This window comes from Rattus norvegicus, chromosome 1 (assembly GCF_021556685.1).
Source record: "Rattus norvegicus strain SHRSP/BbbUtx chromosome 1, alternate assembly SHRSP_T2T, whole genome shotgun sequence".
Taxonomy (NCBI): domain Eukaryota; kingdom Metazoa; phylum Chordata; class Mammalia; order Rodentia; family Muridae; genus Rattus; species Rattus norvegicus.
This window is the reverse complement of record NC_141534.1, coordinates 66,155,701-66,177,394: the sequence shown is the minus strand read 5'-3', so window position 1 is coordinate 66,177,394 and position 21,694 is coordinate 66,155,701. Positions and strand designations below refer to the sequence as shown.

Here is a 21,694-nt window from a genome sequence, read left to right as displayed (position 1 = left end):
ACCTCATTCAAAGGAACATGTTGAGCCCAGATCCCCTTTTGAAGCCATCCCAACTGTGATCTATACCATGTGGTTTCCCGGAAGGCAAAACGTCTCCCTCCTTGTATCTCTGCCTCTAGTATATGCCATGGTGACCATTCAACATTATATAACTAAATTAGGGACCAGGCTAGATTTCTGCCTTGAAGAAATGATTCTTGCTAATTTATGGGAAGATGACTTTTTATTTTGAAGATGGCTATCTAAAGTCCCTGCAGCCAATTACTGTAATGCTGCCCTGACCACAACCACACAGCTCCGAGGTACAAAGGGAGAAACGCACTCATGTTCCACACATGTGCTCCAACATGTTGATGAAGTCAGTCACTAAATCATAAAATCAAATGTCAGAACCTTGGACTCATGTCTCCTGGAATTCTCTCTACCCCTGCTATATCTGGTGACTTACAGAGGTCAGGCCTCACAGAGAGACCCATCCAACAGCTTAAGTCAGTTAACCCACCAGGACAACTGATTTCCTAGAGGTGACGATTTCACTGTCCCTGACCTGGCCTGATTGTTCCAGTGCAGTCTATGAACTGTGCTGGTCAGTTAGCACTAATGAAACCAGGAAGGGAGGTCAGGTTTGAACAGTTAGCCACTGTGATTAGACAGTAATAGGTTGGCATGTTAGAGCTGTGCTCAGCTCATGCTCCTGAGACTTGCTGCTCTCCTGGCCAGGTGACAAGCTGCTGGCTGACCACCTGTGGTCATTTCTACATGGGTGACAATAACCAATGGCATGCCATACTTCTGTACAGCAGACTCCGTCAAATCCAGGAAGCAACCCCATCTCCACAAAACCCCAGCATGATTAAAGTGCAGAGCAGTGAAGTAAGTAAGGCTTACTGTGACGCTTCCTGGTGTTGGCTTTACCCTCCTCTCTGGTGACGCCCAAGCAGCCCATGAGCTCCTGCACCGTGATGGACTTATCGTTGTTCATATCGCAGTATTCAACAAACTTCTTCACGCACTTTTTGGGCTTGGATTTCTTTCGCAGGAACCTCTTAAAGGGTTTGATTTCCTTCTTGCCAATGTCTCCGCTAGAGTTCTTATCAAGCAGCTTGAAGTACCAATGCACAACCCTCTCCTCCAGGGTGTGGCTGGGGTCTGGCTCTGACAGCCTAGAGGATGAACAACCACATCAGGTAGAAGGCCGACGCTGCTGTCTCCCTGACTCTGGCTTAAGCCTTCCCCACCCCAACGCTTATTTATGCCTACCCTGATGCACTACCTGAGACGGCCACTTTCAAATACAAAGTAGGAAAGCCATTCGTAATGGCTCAGCCAATGTGTTCAGAACAAGGAACACCGCAGCACATGTGTGCACTGCGGTTATTCACTTGCCCAAGGCCTTGAAAGCAAGGTCACTGTCCTGAGACCTAGGCTCCCCTAGGCCAACAGGTAGCTCAGATACCGGCATCCACCAAAGGCATCTAGAGTTCCAGGCTCTCTACTTTAATGTGATAATCTGTCTACTGTGTATGTAAGATACGCTTAAATAGATGAGGATAGTTGAAGGCAATATCGAAAAAATGATAAAGTGGTAACTCGACAGTTTTCTTTGGAATTCTTTTGAAGCTGTACATTCTGAGACATGGGTAAGTCAGGCTGTGAAGTCAAACCTTGAAGCTGTGCTGTAAGAACATGCGCCTCTCACCTGAGGTGGAGGACGTGTGTTATCACTTTGGACTCTGTGGACTCCACTGTCCACTGGTATAGATGAACACTTCCTCTGTGAGAGTGCAAACACAGCAGGCAGAGGCCAACAGCTGCCAGGGACTGGGCTTCCTGGTGCTATGCTATTGTGGGTCAGACACTCAAAAGGCAAGTCAGTCACTTCCACAAGTACGAAAAGTTAGGTGACTTCTTTGGCCTTGGCATATGCAATTGTGACATTTCCCCTTAGTGCTCCTTCTCCCCTATGACTTCCTTAGCAAAGGAACCACAAGATGAAGGGAGTTTTGCTAAGGAGACTGCATCCATGAGACAGCCAGGAGCTGTTATCAGGATGGCATGGAAGTCATTGTTTTCAGGCAAACAAAAACATTAAAATCAGGTTTCCTTTAGAAATAAGAGTGAGACACTGTGAACACACGGGGATGAGTTTAAGTACTGAAGTGCCAGAGCCATTCACCTGGGCCACTCCATCACCCTGTACTATGAGGAAGTGGGCGCAGAGGCACTGTAAGCTCTGCCATGGTACAGAACCCAAGCCTCGGTGTGTCTACAGTGTACACAGAAGAGCATCTCTAGGTGAGCCGTGTTGGCGGGATCGATGCCTCGACTTGTATACTTGAACCTGAACAAGTCTCACGTGTGCAGGTGTCCACAATAAGTAAATCTCAGCCCTCAGGAGGCTGAGGCAGTGGCTCTCTGAGTTCAAGGCCAGCCTGGTCTGCAGAATGAGTTCCAGGACAGCCAGGGCTACACAGAGAAACCATGTCTCAAAAATAAAGAAAAAATAAAAACAAAAAGCCAATTTTTTTTGTTGTTGTTGCAGCACTGCAGCATTCCAAAGCATTTAAAACCCGGTAGATAAGTCTCAGACTCAATTTCAACCTATAGATCCACCAAAGGAAATGTGTTCCTCTTCTCTGGGACCCAGGAGCCCCTGAACGTGAAGCGTGGGGCTGTTCCCCAGTGTCTTCCTGCTCTAGAGGGTCTCTCTTCTCTCTCTCTCTCTCTCTCTCTCTCTCTCTCTCTGTCTCTCTCTCTCTCTCTCTCTCTCCTCTCTCTCTCCACTCAAATGAACTGCCTGATCTCACATGGCCAGTGGCCAAGAAGAATTTAGCTTTCCAGATTCCTTCAGATTTCTGGGCTTCAGACCATCACATTGCTCTGCAGTAAGACTCAGTATACCTGCCAGATGAGGAAGAGGGGTCAGAGACGGCGTGGACCATGTCAGTGGAGAGCGCATCCAGGACACTTGTCAGAAACTCGTGCTTTTTGGCACCAGGACAACCTAAAAAAAAAAAAAAAAAAAAAAAAAAAAAAAAAGCACATTCCCCACCTCTGTTAGTGGAATTCACAAAGTGTAACAGACGTCTCTGTACAATGGAAAAAAGGCTCAGTATTCAGAAATTAGTTTGTCAGACTTGCTTCATGTGAATGAGACAATTTGATGCAGGCACTTTGTGTATGTACCTCTCGCTAACCAATTGCACCGCTATAATTCATAGGTGTTGACCTTGACTCACAGCAACAATTAATCATGGTATTCAACATTTGTTAAATTGCAACAGGAGATTAAGAATTCTCAGGCTTTAGCCTCTGGTTGATCTTTAAAGCCACAACGCAGGCATGTATGGGTGTCCCCTTGTTACAGGAGGCCTCAGACACTTGGAAACATCAGTGGTCACCGAGTTCTCTCTAGTGGGATTTACATAAGGAGATCTAACCCAGGGTAGTGAGTCAAGAAGCTGCCAGCCACTGTTACACATCTCCTAAAATCCCAAGTCTAGTTAGAAGCAATTACGAGGCAGATCTGTGGTTGCCTCCTGAGGGGCAGATTCATTCTTAAACATCAGCTCAACACATATCAGGGATCACGGGCATTCACACTTGAGAGCCTCAGAGCTGACCGTGTAGGATCTCAGCCCAAGAGTGATTTACCAATGCTGGTATCAACTTTCCACAGAGCATTTACCTGCTTCTTCACCAACCTCCCCTGTACTCAACCGCACTTGGGGTACCTGTCTATCAAGTCTGAGATATTTTCTTCACCCTGAGTTATAGCAGCTGGGCAGGGAGAGACTAGGATGCTGGTGAGGCTGAAGACATTCTGGTCTTAGGGTTTTCCTTTAGACACCTGGATTGGTTTTGTTGTTGTTGTTGTTGTTAGTGGTGGTGGTAGTGTGTGTGTGTGTGTGTGTGTGTGTGTGTGTGTGTGTGTGTTTACTATGATTCAGATAAATACTGCCTGCCCGTGGCAAGGATCTGTGGAGGTCTGTTTTGACTTATTAAACATTCTAGCAGAAACAGATGTTAGCCTTTCATAGAGTGTGTGGAACTTGAGACAAGAAAGACTATCTCTTCTGTGCTCAATTAAAAGAATGGACTGCAATCTACAGAACAAGCCAGAACCAAACTGTCCTGAATGCCCTGAGGCACTCTCCAGGAAGAGAATGGAAGCCTGAGGTTGCTTCAGGTAGTCACTGACTCTTCAGAAACTTCTCAAAACCATCTTTGCTGGACAACTGGAGATGGCACGGGCACCAATGGTGTGAAAACAAGGACAGGAAATGATGCAGCAGGCCCATTGAATGGGGCGTCCTAACCACCTGCTGTATAATCAGATGGCCCATGATAACCTTGAAGGAGGAGGCATACTAGGAAAGTGTGGTAGGCCTGTGAAAAATCCTGGGGTACACCCATGAGCTCCCCAGCGCTTGTTAGCCTCTAGAGACTCAAAGGGAAATATGATGAAGGTATCCATTGGTCATATCTGCTCAGAGAATATCCACTGAGAGCTCATAAAGAAGCAGGGGTCTGGTCACAATCAAACTCAAGCAAGGTCCTTGCTTGGGATGAATGCCCAGGTATGAAGTCCTTATTTTGTTTTACAGGAGGTAACTGATGATCCATTTGTTTTAGATTCTGACACCTATGTTTGTTATAGTTTTAGAGACAACAATAAATGGAAAAAGAACAGTGGATCATGTCCAAAGAGGGCAGAATGAAGGAGAAGTGGTGGGACTGGTTGAAATGAGGACCCAGGAAGCCTCTCATGAGCTGTCTGGGTTGGGAGAGTGAAGGGAGTGTCTTATCTAAATAGATGGTCAGAGGTAATAGTGGAGATATGCGAAAGAGACCCAGACAAAGGGCCAGAGATATCTACAGGCTGTACCTGCCAGGTTTCTGTTGATTGGCCACCAAGTACCTTGAGCTGACTTGTTCCCTGTTAGAATCTGAGAGCCCTTTGCCTCCACTACAGAGCCCAGAGTCATACTGCTTTGTGATACATGGACTGGGGCATAAGAACATTCCCAAAGGGCAAGATAAACAGATATGAGACCAACTGACATACTCAGAAGAGAGAGCTAAGACCACCCATTGCTGGAAGGTGATGGCTTGCCATGTGTGAAAGATAGCTGCACCATGGTGTCAAAGTGTGTCACTGGGAATATATACTCTGACAAACATCCAAGATAACGGACCTGCCTTGAGGCAAAGGGGCAGGGACTAGACATGGCTTCACAGTGACCTGGTGTTGTAGACAGAAGTCTATTCATTCTGCAGACACCAGTTCCCATGCCCACAACCATAACCTGCCCAACCATCTCATGAGCAGTGAGCCCTTGGGTTCTTCTGAAACATCAGATCTCTGTCAGGACCATAGGCTGACAGGAAATACAAGACTCATGGTTAATGCTTCATGCCTCCAATGTCTCTTCTTAATCAAGCTGCCTGTCTTGGGGCCTGATGGAATGTTTCTAAGAATGCTGGCATTCCAGGGTAAGTGTCAGGATCAAGCACAAATCTTGATCTAACAGGACAGTCAATTTATTTAGGGATAGTTCTGCTAGGAGGATGTTCTTCCAGTCAATGCAGAAATGAGTTCAGAAGTCCTTGGCCTGCAATGGCTTCTCTGGAAGTTCATTTTCAATGCCTTAAAAAGATTGCTTTTTTAAAAAAAATCTTTTAAAAGAAGTGTGTTCTGCACTTTCTATGAAACACTCTTATTTTTAAAAACAGACTTCTTTTATTTAAAACTACTGATTTCAGTAATTTTGCTTATGCTTACGATTTATTTTTTTCCAGTATGAATTTATGCATGTTTACAATGGGTCTCCTGATTGCAGGGCAAATCCACTCTGTGGATCATCACAGTGAATGCAGACTTTCTCCCAGTAACCTGCATGGTATGCCTGGCTACCACAAGGAAACCCCACGCATAGCCAATGGAGGCAAAGAGCAGCTTATCAAGAGAAGAGACTGGGTGATCCTAACCTGGGTTTTATACACATGCTGGTCAGGCATAAAGAGAGCAAGCCTCCATGCCAATGAAACACCTTGAGATTAGGGAAGGCCACTGGGATAGGAACTTGGGCCTTGAGCTGGTCAAAGCCAGTGAATTCATGAGTCTGAAGTATCTGGTTGATGACATGTTTTAGACTTGTGGATACGTCCTTAGTTTAAAAAGTCTATTTTAAGTTGTAACATTGAACCTGACATTCAGCCAAAAAAATACCCTCTGTCTGCAGTGACTTCTCAGTGAGAAACTACCAGGGTACTCTTTTCTCTGAGTTTAGAGCTTCCTTGAGCATTTTTTAACAAGAACCTCTAAGGACTGAGGAGTCTTGAGGAGCATGATGTTAGCAGAGGTTGGACCACAGCTTCCAGCTCATAGCACAAAATGTTATACCTGATGTTTGAAGCCATCTCCACACACAGGTTCTCCCCACCACCATGCCAGCTTTAGGCACCCCCCCCCAGCCTTGAAAAATTGATGAATCTGTTCATACAGAGAGACACAGAAATACAGAAAGACACAAAGAGAAAGAGGCATGAATCTTATATCCACTTAGTGGAAATCTGAAAGTGGATGGTCTTTGAAACTACCACCAGGCCAGGCTAGAGGGAGCCAATGTACTGACCCCGTCCCTGAGCAAGGATCAAGGCCTGTGAGTTCTCCTTACCACTCTTAGGGCCACAGAATTGGGGATAAAGGACCAGATTCACCCTACCTGGACAACCATCCTAGTGAGTATGTGACCAGAGCGGAAAGCGATCTTCAGATGACTTCAGTCTCCTTGGTGAGGAGTTAGTGAGGAGGGGAAGGTGTGAAGCCTTGTGCGCAGGCAAGAAAGAGGCTGCTGTGAGCATGCCCAGTGGAAGCCTATCCCATGTACAAAGAAGACTCCACCACACAAGGTGCGGGGAGCTGGGAAATGGGCTTGGCTGAGAGGTCTGGGACTTAAGCAACAGGTAATGATCCATGGTCACAGGGCTTCTAAAACATGAGGTCACAGATATTCCTAGAAGGTGACTGTTCCAAGTAGCTACCATCTCCTCCTTGCCTGCTCGCAGACACAGGACCTATTTCTCCATCAATCCCCCGCTCTCTTTCCTCACGCACAGCTCATAACTCCTTAACATTTAAATTTAGAACTATGAAAAGAATCAAAATTTAGACACAAGCAACCAAGAGTTAGGGGAGTTTGCTCAGCTGCTTGTGTTTAGCTGCCTGCAACTTGTTACAGGTGTGAAAAGCCGATCCGGTAATCCTTCCTCCGGGCTAAGCCCACAGAGGGTTTAGTGCTAGAGAAAATCTCACCAAACTTTCCAACTGCAAGATTAAAACAAAACAAAACGAAAACCCACTCTTGTGTTAACTCTATTTTGCTATTTTCTTTATTTCTACACTTGAAATATTTATATTCAGATCTCTTTATATCATCGTATTGCCTATCTTTTAAAGCGCAGCTCCTGGGCTCAGGGGTGCACGTTAGGGAGTTTATACTCATACATTGGTGGAAATCAACTCAATTAGGAAAAGCAAGTCATGTGAGGCACACGGCTTGTCAATGGCCCCCATTGTCCTAATCCTTCAAAGAAGCTATGGATATAAAGCTGTGGGACTTCTCTTAACGAATATCCCAGAAAGCCTTTGCCTCGGTTTAAGTCTCCATAAGTTGAGCATCAGAAGAATATACACTAGGAACCTGAGGAACATGTCTGAAAGACAGAGTTGCCTAGGCATTTATCCTCAAGCCAGCCTTGCTGGTGCCTGGAATCTCTCTTGGCTTCCCAAGAGCATCGGTGACATTTGTCAAGGGCCTTGATGACAGCCATGACCCCAGCCCTCAAGGTGCTTGTAGAGAGAGGGAAGTGCTGCTGAAGAGATAGTGGGAGAGCCGTCACGAGCAAAGTTCAGAGTCACTTTACAGGACTCATGGGTTGTCTCTGGGTTCCTGTCTGTGTCCTTACAACAACTAAGGTCACAGACCCCCTGAGGCAGAGTGAGCATCTTAAGACGCATTCCACCTTGTAATGTGGCGCTGTAAGTCTCTTCCAAGAGTCAGAGCCAGTTCTGGTGCCTGGCCCCCATTCCAGGCTGGTCTGCTCTCACTCTGTCATGTGGTGAAATAAACATATGCTGCTGCTTGATGTTCTCCTGAGCGAAGGTTGTTGTACAGAAACTGCCCAGAACATTACTTCTAGAGCTGAACTGTCAATGTGTTAAGAACACTTGGTTGCTAACGGCACTCCAGGAAGCAACTCGGTGAAGGCAAGACAGAGTCATCATGTCACAGATGGGGACAGACAGAGTCAGAGACCAGGCAACCAGGGGAGAAATAAAGTGTATAGGTTTGTGTCCAGCGAGACCAAGCACTGACCACATACACAGGCTAAGTTGTCTAAAGACACAGACACCTGGGTGGGTGGCGTCTGCATACATTCTGAGTAGCCATGTCCCCTTGGGGAGTCCCTGGAGTTGAATGCTCAGTCAGTCCACTTGGCCTCTTCAGGCTCCTGTGAAATTTCAGGAGTCCCAACACAGGACAGGAAATTCTGTGATCTCTATAGATCATGGTGTCTTCATTTAAACTTTGAAACAGACAGGAAGACCAATAGAGAAGAGAAAATGACTCCTGAGAGTATAGTCAGACGTTGGCAGTGAATTTGCCAGAATACCTACATTCTGAGAACAGTTCCCAGTTTGGGCATTGATGTACATTTGATAATAAACACTATAAGAAATAGTGCATTCCCCATCCATTCCCATGGACTGACCCTGGACTCTGTCCCCATAGGTAGCAATGAATATCCTAGTAAGAGCACCAGTGGAAGGGGAAGCCCTGGGTCCTGCTAAGACTGAACCCCCAATGAACTAGACTATGCGGGGAGGGTGGCAATGGGGGGAGGTTTGGGAGGGGAACACCCACAAGGAAGGGGAGGGGGGAGGGTGATGTCTGTCCGGAAACCGGGAAAGGGAATAACACTTGAAATGTATATAAGAAATACTCAAGATAATAAAAAAAAAAAAAAAAAAGAACACGATTTCATTACATCCCTTGGAAACTACTTTCTCAAACACTGTGCTGGATAATTTTCGTACATCTAATGGTGGACCCAAGGCTTAGCACTGGTGTAGAGGTGGTACTCTTGATGTTAAAGGATGTAAACAAGAGAATTTATTGGCACCTTTTATAGTAGAGTTCCGTCCTCAAGCATCTTGGCAGATTGATACAAACAGTAATGGGCTTTAAAGAGGTGTGAAGGATTTTATTGATGGTAAAGAGCTTATGTTGATCACGTCACTCTGTTAGTTTCTAAGTAACGCTTTCTTTGAGTAAATAGAGGCATCTATTGTCTTTTCAAGGTCATTGTCATCTAATAATAAAAGACCCATGTTGATTGAAAAAAAAAAAAAAAGAAATAGTGCATTCCCCATCCCTCTACCCCCTTATGGCACTGCTGAGATGGTGGCAGGTCTGTGGCACACGCCGGGAAGAGTCTGGGTGACTAATGAAAGCTGGGTGTGAGGGATGCGGGTGGCCTTGCCTGCCTGAGACGTGCTGTGAGCCTTCAGCATCCGTCTCTGTCTTAGTATATAGACCGACCTCCAGGCAAAGCCATGGGCCCACATGACAATCAGAGAAACACGAAGAGAAACAAGGGCCCAAACCCAACGAAGACCACTCTGTTCTGAACATCCCCTCTCGGGAAACCCTCTACGGAGCAGCATCTCAGAGCGTTATACTCCGGTCAGTTCATCAGAACCTGTGCATGCTCCCATCCAGGTCTGCAGGGGCAGCCAGGCCAGGCCCTCACAAGTCAGTGAGCGTAGAAATCTCTGTAGGCATCTCTCTCTTCAAAGGTAAACTTCTGTCCTCCATCCCAGGCCCTCAGCTCTCTTTGTCTAAACTTTGTGTCCTTTCTTTGAGTTATCATAAAAAAAAAAACCCAAAACAAAAACCAGTGAGGTCATAGGTCAATGCTGAGCCTCAGTGGCCCTGAGAAGGCCTGGCAGGCTCTCAGGCTGCTGGTTTCCTAACCCCCATCATCGTCCTCTTGCCTGGCACATTAGCTCCAAAGGACACAGCAAGGCTCATGACTACTAGCTTGGAAACCCCAGACCTGCTCTTCCTCAGCCCCCTCCCTACCCACTGCAGCTCCCTCTTGACTGTGCTCCCTCCATACTACCCCTCAGGCAGCGTTCCTGCCTTCTTCTACCTGCCACGTGTCCCCAAGGCCACTGCTAATGGCAGCGGTAAAACGCAGCACTTGCGCTGGCTGCCACAAGTTCATCAATCAACATATATGTACTAGTTTGACATGATGACACACTTGCACGAAGTCCTGGATCTAACCCACTGAATGACGTAGAGTCCAAGAAGGAGGCTCCACTAAACCTCCCACACGCTGCCTCCCACCTTGACCTCTGTGCTTCTCATGGGACCTCACTTCCTGTTCTGTTTCCATGGCCAGCACTCAAATGCCACAGTTTCTGCATTGTCAGCATTGTCTTGGGGACTCTGGAATGACTGAGCCGGTCACATTTGTCTTTCTATTGTCCCTGCCATGATTCATTCATATTGTATGTGCATGAAGGCCAAGGGATTATCTCTTGGGAGCTCTGGGATCCATGGCATGGGTGAGGCACTTACTAAAATGCTATACACAGAAAACTTACCACAACTTCAACTGAGGTTCCTCTGCTTCTCAATCCTGAGAATCTCCAGAGCTCAGGATTCATCCCAAGATTATGAAATGGAAGAAGCAACACATTGTTCTAGAGCTCTCTAGAGGGGACTGATCTGATTTGGTTCCCAGCGGCAGGAGAAGGCAAGCTACCCAGTGACGAAAGTTGCTGTTAGTCATGGTAAACAATTGTCCTCAAGGAGAAGGGAGATTGGGCTTATGTGGTTTCTCACTAACACTCACAGAAAGCACAGAATGATGCATTGCTCTTGTCTCAACTGGACAAGCCTCTGTGGCTTCAGGAGGCTCCCCAAGGACAGCGGGAGACAGAGGAAACTTCTGCCCTTGGGATCCAGGAGGATCAGGTGCGACCTTGAGGTGTACCAGAGCCACCCACTCAGTGACAGAGTTAACTAGCTTACATCTGGGTCAGGAACATTGAGAAAAAAAAAAACACCTTGGACCAATGACAGTCTTAGAGAGCCATGCCAGGAAAAGATACAAAACTCTGTCTTCAGTCTTCTCCTTTGCAGAACATTCCACAATGGTATCAGTGAAGACAGATATTAATTACCTGACAACCAAACTCAGAAATAGTACAAAGATGATTTCTTTCCCAATAAGTTGGGTAGCCAAAAGTTTGCAAATTATGATCTAAATCATTGTGATTACTAGAATATTGAGGTAGCACCAACATGAAATGAAATAGTCTAACATGACATGCACCCAGGCTATGTAAGCCTGAAATATCAGTGTAGTTCAGAAAATGAATACTCGCTGACCTAAAATTCTTAGTGGGCAACAAACAACCACACCATCATATCAGCCACTGGGAACAAAAACATTCCCTTCGTGATGGTTTTCATAACTGCCTTCTGTTTTTTATGCTTTTAAAATAGTTATCTCGTAAAAAATATGTGAAGAGAAATAATTTGGTGTCTGGCACATTATTAGTATTCTGGAAAATTAGAACTATGACCGCACATGGCTGAGCATCTTCTGGCAAAAAAACAATTAATTAAGGACTCTACATGGCGGCTACTGGAATGGGGCTTTGGCAGAGTTGCTGTTTCCCGGGTGTCTCTGGTGTTACAGTTTCCAGTCACCCAAGCGACCTCTGATGAAAGAGCTGCCAGGCAGCTTCTTGTCATTTGAAAAGCCTGGGAGAAGATGACAGAAGGGGGTCGGTCTGCTTTATCATTTCCAGTTCACTGGGGTATCAAGCCTGGAAGAGTGGAGGGAGGGGAATGTTGTAACTCACGACTTCACAACAAGCTATCTAAACCTACAACACTGCCAAATCACTAAACCGCTCTCTTCTCCTCCTGGCCGTTACTCAAGGGAAAGGGCCCAAGAAATTCCAGGAAAAGAGTTCAGGAAAGTGGCAAATTCTCTAAGGAAAGACTATGCCCGTCTGACCCATCTCCCGGGACCCGGCCAATGACTTGTGAAATTTCCACTCACTGAACATACCTAATGCCACGATTAGGACAATAGGGAAAGCAAGGGAAGCTCTTATAAAACACAGGCTCTCCAGCCTTTGGCTTTCTTCACTCCGGATCCCTAGGTCTGGTTTCTGAGTGTCGTTCCTCTCTGTCTGTTCTCATCTCCCTCATTCTTACTAAATCAGCTCAAAGACACTGTCTTCTCGGCTCCTCTGATGAGGACTTCCTTCCTATTCTGTACAATTCAACACCATTAGTCAGTGTTTCCTCACCATGAATTCAACCTCACGGGAGCCAGCTCCAACCTTTATTGGTGTCTGACAGGAGATGGATGGTGTTTGCTGCATTTAGGAAACCAGACCCAGCCATATGTGTTTGGATTCTTTCTACCTTAGAAATCTTGGCGGAGAAGCCATATGCATGCAGCATCCGCACTGCGGATGAACAAAACGCTGCAATCTTCCCATGGTTCATCCAGATACTGCCCTAGGGAACTCAAAGACAGAGACTCGGGGCTTCCTTGCAGAGTAGGAGCAGGGGTTCTCACAGGATATGGCAGCCTAATCAGGTAACTGGATGACAGGGCTTAGCAAGGGAACCTGAGAGGCGCAGAGGGACAGGTCAGCTTCTTCCGTGTGACATCACTTCCGTGGCAGCAGGGAAAGTGGACCATGGACTGAGGATAAGAATCCCACTTTACAACCCAGTGGCCCAGTGCCTGGTGATCTGCTCTCCGGTTCAGCTGCTCCCTTAGTGGTATATCTGCTCAATAAATGTCAGAACAATCTAACTCATTTCCTGATGACTCTTGGGTTCCCCAGCGCTGTAGCAAGGAGAGGATTGTTAATGTAAAAGGTGCTGTTTGACTCAGGGATTCCTTCCTAGGCAATGTCGCCAGATGGTCTATATGTGGTAATCGAAGACAAACTGAAATTTCCCAGGTGACAACTAGCCTATTTAATTTAATCTTGGAGCTGTGAGTTCATACAGTGCACGTAGTGGGGGCAGCCCCAACCCTCTGATGGCCCTGTGTGGAACATCAATGCTGCCTCCTACACGGGGCAATCGCAAAAGAGTGAGGTTTGGGCTGCTCCAGGAGACACGCTCATCTTGGTTATTTGTGTTCAGGAAGAATCAAATGCAGACAGTGGACACAGTTAGATACGGTGCACGTGTCAGAGAACATGAAGTCAAGACCACAGACGGACCTTGATGGAGCAACCACATGCTGGTGGCCAGGAAATTGATCGGACAAGCACTATGTGCCCATACACAGGGGGCAACGAAGTGAGAACACGCATGCTAGCCACCCAGGGCAGTCCTCTCAAAGTAAGCAGAGCAGCCAAGATTATGCTCACCGAAAAAGAAGAGTTTTTCGAAAAACATGGTCAGCATCTCCTCACCCTCTGGCCAAGTGTGAGAACTGATCCTCTGTCCTGGGTTTTTTCTGTCCTTTACCCTCAGAGATGGGATAATATACTCCGACCTGGGCATCAGGCATGAGACACACTGAAAGCCAGCACCAGCGGCCAGTACCTTAATGGGTGCCAGTACTGGTGGGATGCCAGGTGAGGTATCTGTGGAAGATCTGAGGGGTCCTAGAAAGAGCAGAGTACCCCCAAGAGTTTTTAGGGAGGCCTCTATTCATCTCTCTTAATCCTACAGAAACCTTGCTAAACAAACCAGTCTGATTAGGGCTGGGAGGGGAGGAAGGGGGCTATGATATGAATGAAAGAATAATTTACACTGGCTAAATGCTGCTGGCTTTGCATTTGCAAACAGACTCTCTCAGCATTCTACCCCACACTTGTTTGTCAGAACTGAGACGGATTATCTCCCACAGACTTTCCCTGGCCATGTTCCAGACTCCTTCACCTAGACTGTCACAAAGCCAGGGCTTCAGGGAACAGGAATCCAGTTCCATTCTGAATGAATGTTGTCACCTCGGCACTTATACATATTTATAGGTTACTTTAATAACCTGAAGGATTTTCTATACCCCTAGAGTTTTACTTGGGAGGCAGCCACTGGATGAGGAAACTGGAAGCTATGTTTTCCTTTCAATAATGCTTGCATCACCACCAGGGTTCCTGTTTCCTCGGTATAAAGGTGGCACAGCCTGCAGGGTTGCTCTAATGACAGGACTCTAGTAGTGATAACTTAGTTTCAGGATAAGTGCCCTGTGGTCCTCATTTTGGCATTGGATGGCCACAGACCATCACATACAACAGGACAAACGAGCACATGGAGACTGGTGGGCTTAGGGACAGCATGACTGAACTTTCCCAGTACCGTGTCTACTCTCAGTCTTAAAGTACAGCTAGTGCAGCTGGACCCAGGCTTCCCTCATCAGATCACATCCCCTGAGCAGCATGCAGTACATGTAGTTCTGTGGGGCCACACAACCTGCATGATGGCCTGGACAGCCACTCCTTTAAGCAAGAGTCTGACAACCCACAACCTGTTTGTTAGCTCTGGGTCATTGGCCTCTTAATGGAGGTGTGAGCAAGAGACAGGGTGTATAGCTGTAAGATGAGGAATGCAGACTGGTGGAGGGGGTAGGCGTGAGTGGCCTGCATAGGATCCAGGTGGTGGAAACACACACACACACACACTGCCTGCATGGGTTCTTGAAACGTGTATATGTTGCTTGCGTGGGTTCTGGGCCCAGTTACTGTCTGCTTCTAAGAAAACTGGGACTCTGAAGATAGCACAAAACCTCATGGCAGGTCAACTGGGGATTTGCTACCAAGCTGAAGAACACACTATTGACTTTCAATATGTAAAGAGTAAAGTTGGAAAAATAAAATTACCAAAGGCCAGTGGCAAGGTAAAAGGCCCAGACACCTAAAGGCAACTACATGTGGCTGGACCCAACTTTTAGTGCATGTAGTCCTGTTGGACTATACAACCTCCAGGTAACCCCCCTGTGTCTGTGCCCTGCACAGCATAAGCATGATGTGATCTGGGTGTTCTCTGGACACCCAGTCATATCTCAGCTGCCTAGGAGCTGACCCAGGATACTGCGCAGGTGGCAGAGCTCCTCCCTGTCCAAGTCTACACGATCATGTTCCACAATGTATCTGAATGGTTGTTTTTGATACAATGTAATTACCTTCCCAGCCCCAACCCTTACAGAAGAATGCAAGCTCCTCAGCCCACCAATGTCTGAGTTCTGAAGCTTCCGGCCTTTAGTGTGTGTGTGAGGAATGTGTGTGTGACCTCTGTCTACTGCACACCCCCACGGACTCTTGCTTCAGTAGTTAAAGGGTCACGCAAGCATGAGAGCTTGTGTGAAAACAGAGTGGTGAGAATTTGAACCTGCTCCTACTGGGTGCTTCTGAGGACTCCAAGCCATCAGGCATCCAGGAATCTCCACCTCATGCTTAGACTTTGCCATATTCCTATAGCTATGACCTGAGGGGTGGAGGAAACACTGTCTTCACTGAAGGACACATGACACATGAAGGACACATGAAATTGTCCCATCTGCAGCTATAGGCACCGGCTCTTACAGAAAGGATCTCTTATAAGCATCACCAGTCAATAAAAGAGCTTATAGCCAATGAGTTGAGGCAGGAAATAGGAGGTGGGACATCCTGAGAGAATGCTGGGTAATAATTAGAGGTAGGGGTGATTTACCCCAGAGCACTGAGGAGACAAATGTAAACCAGCAGGTACTGAACTCTGGTTAGAATAAACAAATAAACGGGATAATAACTTACAAACTAGTTAGAGAACAAGCCAAAGCTTATGGCCTAGACATTTATTAATAAATAATTAGTCTCAGAGTTGTTATTTCTTGGAATTAAATAGTTGGGAGGAAAAACCAGATTTTACGGGCTCTTAAGCATCCACTTCTCCCTGTGTGGGCCATAGAGGTGTAGGTATAAATGTCAACAGGGAAAGGAAAGGGGGTGTTGGGCTGTAGCCCAGCTCCTTGCTCCTTCTCTAGACACAAAACAACTGTCTACTTCTACTAACATAGAAGCTATCTGGCCTCCCAGATGCCATGCACAGGGGATGCTGGGGTGGCAAGTTCTGGGAAGCCATTCTGTGCAATACAGAGTATACATCTCAAGAGTGAAGATCGTGGGCAACAAACACGCCATGGCCAGACCAGAGCAACAGGCAGCGGTGGAGCTCTGGTTTGAGTGTCTGCTTTATTCCTCTCATTACTTCAGAAAAAGTTCTCCATTAGAAAAAATTACAGAGATAAAGTTCCCATTGTGGCCCTGAATGAGCAAGTTGCCTGCTCTGCCCCGGGGAAGGTGGGAAGTGGTTACTATCTAACAAGATGGTGTTAAGTGACAGCGAGCCTCTCTGCTGAGCATGTCAGCGTGTCCCAGAGGTGTCCTGACATGACAGGCATCACAAGGTCCTCAATCTTTGAGCACCTCTTGGACTTCATGAGACCCTGATGACAAGACAGCAGAGTGAGGACTGAGAAAAGCATCAACTGTTGTCTAGGGACAAGGGGCTTCCACAGACTCAAGAAGCTGATTAGATAGGAAGAACCCAAGGGAAAAGACAGACACGTGGTGCTGCCGGCCAGCATCAGCATCCTCAATCGCCCCAGGAATTTCTGAAAGGCAATTAGCACATAAGGGGCAGCCACATCACCCTTTGCCAGACAGAGACTCCATTTGACTGTGAGACTGATTGCCCTCAGTTTGACAGTCAAAAGAGAGCTAGATAGAAATATTAAATCGTGTTTAAGGAAAAAGATGTAGAAATTTCCAGGCCCTGTTAGTATTCATTATAAACCATGCTTCCGTCTATTTTTGGCCACCCAGGAGCATCCTGGTTGCCCGTCACTGATTTATGCAGGTGGCCACCAAGGTCTTGGTCTGAAGAAAGTTATAAAAGGAACATAATCCGGTTTCTGCTTCCAGCAGGATCTTTTCATTGTCCCGCCTGTTACAGATGCAATCCCGGATGCATGCCCAGTATCACCTTGAGGAGCTGGATGTACCTTTCTCCTCCCCTGGACTTTCTCCAGCAGGTGACTGTCACCCCCCAATACCTGTGTCTTCCTCCAGAGGGACCTGACTCAGCATGGTTGGGTGTGATCGGAGCTTTTCTTCTGATAAATCTGGACTAAAGCTTTTCAGAATTTTACCCAAATCTACTCAGGTCCTCAGGTATCAACAGAGATCCTAACAAACACCACTATTTCTCTCTCTCTCTCTCTCTCTCTCTCTCTCTCTCTCTCTCTCTCTCTCTCTCCCCCCCCCCAAGGGCATGGATTGTGGGGTAATCAAACTATGAGCTTGATATCCAGGCCCCAGCTCCTGGAGAGTAGAGGTGGTTCTCCCACACCTGCACCCTCAGGAATTCCCAGTTTCGTCTCTCTCTGCCTCTGTGTCTCTCTGTCTCTATGTCTGTTTCTTTGTCTCTGTGTCTCTCTTAATCTATGTCTCTCTTCTGTCTGTCTTGGTCTCTCTCTCTCTCTCTCTCTCTCTCTCTCTCTCTCTCACACACACACACACACACACACACACACACACACACATCTCACAATGTTGGGAAAGAACAACTCACATTGCCAAAGAGGAGTAACATTGTGACCAGCTCTTGATTCAAAGCACAGGAGTACTGAGGGTGAAAACTTGATTTTAGATGGTAGAATATTGTAGGAGTGAAAAGAAAGGCAACAGATGAAAACAGTGTCTGAGTGGCTTCACTCGGTGAGGTGAGGCAGCCTCCAACATGACAGGCTGACAGTGTCACCTCACTTCACAGCTCACCAGCCTGGGACATGTGACACTCGAAGATTGTCACTACCCTCTGGAATCCAAACCATCCCAGAAATAAGACTGACTCAGGAGCCATCAGGGGAAGCTCCATGAGAGTCAGGGCTGGGGCTTAGGATAAAAACACAAAATGTGTGGAGAATGAGGCAGGGGGAAAAGCTCAGTTAAGTAAACTCTTTGCCCTGCAGGCATGAAGGTCTGAGTTTGCTCTACAGAACCCATGAAAAAAAACGGCAGGGGCAGTGGCAAGCACTTGGAATCCTCATGCTGGGGAGGTGAAGCAAGTGAATCCCAAGGCTGGGTGGCCAGGCACCCAGTCAAATGGGTGAGCTGCAACCACCACGAGATCCTGCCTCAGAAACCACCACCTGAGAGGTATATACGCCTTGCCTGGTGACGCAGGGCCCTGGCAGCACCATTCTGCCTAAGACATCCACTTAGATGTGGACGGATGTACTATGAGGAGCTTTCAACTTGGCTATTGTTAGGTCTTTAAAAAAATCAGATTAGTCCCGGGGTAAAGTGAGCTAAAGTCAGAGGACAGCAAGCTGGTCATTTCTTCCAACCGGGTTCTTTTAGATAAATGGCTTTAATAAAGAGGGAGGAAATATTTGCAACAGAATGGAGATTGTTTAGCAACAATTAAACTTACTCGGTGTTGTCCAAGGACAGTGCGTCCTCACGTGTTTTGAAGCCGTGTCTCTGAAACACTGCTTACACTGTGAGCTCGTCTTGGCGATGCTTCTTTGGGGACTGAGAGTGACTTAAATTTCATTCTGTCTCATTTCTTCGTAAAGACTTCTCCCCCATGCGTTGGAGTCAAAGTAACTAGTGATGAACCTGCCCAGCCAAAGCGAGGAACTCACAGCTCTAAACAACCATGGTTGATAGAGCACTGCGTCCAAGAGCTGCCCACAGCCAGGATTCTTAGAGTCTCTGTTGAATGTCCCTACTACCATTTCATGTGTCATTTAATACTGGTCCTGAGCTTCTTGGGCAAACCCCTGGGTATCTTGTAAATGAAGTATTTATATTAAAATGTGGGGAAACAAGAAATCAAGTCGAAGCCCGCAGATCTTGGGAATATGTAGATTTTTTTCAAAATCTGACAGTCTTTAAGCACTCTTTCCTGTTGGTGTCTCTCAGCACTTCTGGAACAGCAACCAGAGTGATGGGAAATGTGTCTGATTCCTGATGCTGCCCCCAGTTCCCTACAGTCCACCAGGCAGGGCCTGCTGCACGACCTATGCACCTATGGATGGGAAGGTGTACCTGCCCCTGTGGTCCACTTGACCTCCCTGGTGTCCCACCAAGCCAATATGGTTTCTACCTTGCTGTACAATCTTCCCTATCCTCCCAAGCCCTTTGCTAGCTGATTCCCCCAGTTGACCAACGCCTTCTAAACACCATGACATTGGTTCTGTGGGTAACACACAGGGGAGCCGCTGCTGTGTTACCACTAATCATGGCTAGCTAGTTAGTTGGGCTCAGTGTCGAGCTATCTGCACAAGGTAATTATCTTGAGGATGGTATTCATGGTGGTGAGCACAGGGCAGCAAACCGAGAGGGCCCATCAAAGCACAAGATGCTGTCATGTGTCCAGTCCCTAAAATGAGGCTAGCCCTGCTGCTTAGAAAGAGGAGGTCTATGGCTAAGGCCAATAAGATTCTCAAACTGTCACTAGGAGCCACCACAGACCTGGTCCAACCCTCTCCCTACCTGCTCAGTAGAAGGAGGGTGGCACAGGATACCCCCCCCCCCGTGTGTGTGTGTGTGTGTGTGTGAATTAGGGAAGCAGATGGCAGGAATGAGCTTGTGTAAGCACAGAGGGACACACACACACACACACACACACACACACACACACACACTCACACACAGTTTCACCCGTATGTTCAAGTGTAGAGGATTATGTCTAAAGCTCAGCATGAGCTAGGGCTGTTCCTCAGTTAGCAGAACATGCGGGAGGCTTTAGCTTTGCTTCTCTAGCAAGCACCACAGAAAACAGGTGAGAAAACGCATGTCTGTAATCCCAGAACCCAGGAGGTGAAGCAGGAGGACCTGGAGTTCAAGGTGATCATTCATTAATATGACAAGTTCAAGGTCAGCAGAGGCTACATGCGACCCTGTCTCAACATTTTTTAAAATGAATAATAAATAAACAAGCCTTAAAGTCACCTTGATCTCAGCTGACTTGTGTCCCAATGCAGCGCATAACCTGAATCTAGCATGAAAGTTGACATCTAGTTTTTAAATGAGAAACGTGGCTGTCTCTCACAGTCAGGGAATCCTGTGGCTGTGTAAAGTGCCGTCTGCTGTCTGCCCATCCACTTGGCAAGAAAGGTAAACACCAACCCCTCCATGTGTCATGTGATACCTGGCAAGCTGCATAGCTTAGGGTCTAATTACCTTTGGAAATCAAGCAAGGCCGTGCCTAGGGCGAGGTGGGGATCGTTTTCTGCTGCCTCAGAAAGTCATAATTAATTTTGAAGCAATTTAGAATCATGCTAAAATATTGCTTGAAAAAGAGAGAAGGTGGCTCGATGGTTTGAGTCGAGGGTTATAATTACGCCTGCGATGGCTGTGGGCTGCCAAATGGAGAACACACTCCTGAGTCTCTTACGTCCTCTCACTGGGTAGAAAGAGCTGAGGTATAAAGAAGGCAGCAAACTTCCAGGATCAGTTACCGTCCCCAATGTTTACTCTTTTAAAGTCCTATGCCACAGGCGAGGCATGTGGCTCAGCTGGTAGAATGCTTGCCTAACATGCACCAGACCCCCCGGGGCTCAGTCCTCAGTGCTGCACACACTTGTAACTCGAGCACTCAGGAGGCAGAGCAGGAGGATTGGGAGTTCAAAGGTCTCCTTCAACAATGTAGTAAGGTACTAGAGTCCAGTGTAGACTGCGTGAGGCCTCTCTCAACAGAAACAAAAATTTAAAAAACAAAAGAGATTGTTGCTAACTGAAGTGAGCAAATGTTTCTCAGTGCTAAGTTGCCAAAGGTCGGCATGAGGAAGAAACTCAGATCCCTATTCTGTCGTATCTCATGGCCTCTGTGCCACAGAAGGGAGTTGGAGGGCTGGGTCTTGCCCAAGGGAACCTGTGAGGTGCAGGAAAGGGGCATCTCAAGCCCTGGGTACACAGGCGTACCCCAGACCCGAACATGGAGAGGCAGGAGGGTGTCCCTGGAAGCTAAGTCTTGGAGGAAGAAAGGAACAAATTTCCGATAATGATCACACTGAATTCCTCACAAATGATTCTTTATCTCAAGAGTATATGAAGATAGAAAGAGTGGGATAGGAGAAGGAACAGGGCAGGGACATTGTTCAAAAACACTCACAAGCTATTTTTAGATCTTTTAAAAATTACGTTTAATTATGTTTGTGTGTGGCTACTCACACGGATGCAGGGACATCAGATGGCCTTGGAGCTGGAATAATGGTGTGGAGCACAGATGTGAGTGCTAGGAACTGAAGCCCGGTCCTCAGCAAGAGCAGTACCTGTTACTGACCACTGATCTAACTCCCTAGCCACTCCACATGAGGTGCTTTTTCATTAGGAGCAAAACAAGGAGAGTTGCTGAAGGGGAGAAGAAGGCTCTGTGACTATTTTATGTTCCTGCTAACCCGGATTTTACTTTCCTCATAGCCACCATAAACCAACCTGACTGAAGTCCCTGACCTGAGAGAACTTCGAGGAACCACCGCTCTCCACATACAGCCTGATGCTAGACTCCAAAGACAAAGTCATCGCTCGCTCTCATCTGGCACGAGCTGCAAAACAGGCAGGGACAGCAAGCAGCCT

General features: G+C 46.9%; 1 protein-coding gene across 2 annotated transcripts in view; it reads right to left on the bottom strand.

Moving 5' to 3' along the window:
* The window catches only part of Smoc2 (SPARC related modular calcium binding 2), a 128,798-nt gene that overhangs the window by 4,290 nt on the left and 102,814 nt on the right, over nucleotides 1–21,694 (bottom strand). For both annotated transcript variants that reach the window (XM_087651174.1, NM_001106215.2), the window contains 2 exon segments: nucleotides 2,902–3,004; nucleotides 889–1,163 (listed from right to left, as the gene is read on the bottom strand). In XM_087651174.1, the coding sequence (XP_087507300.1) occupies nucleotides 889–1,163; nucleotides 2,902–3,004 (378 nt within the window).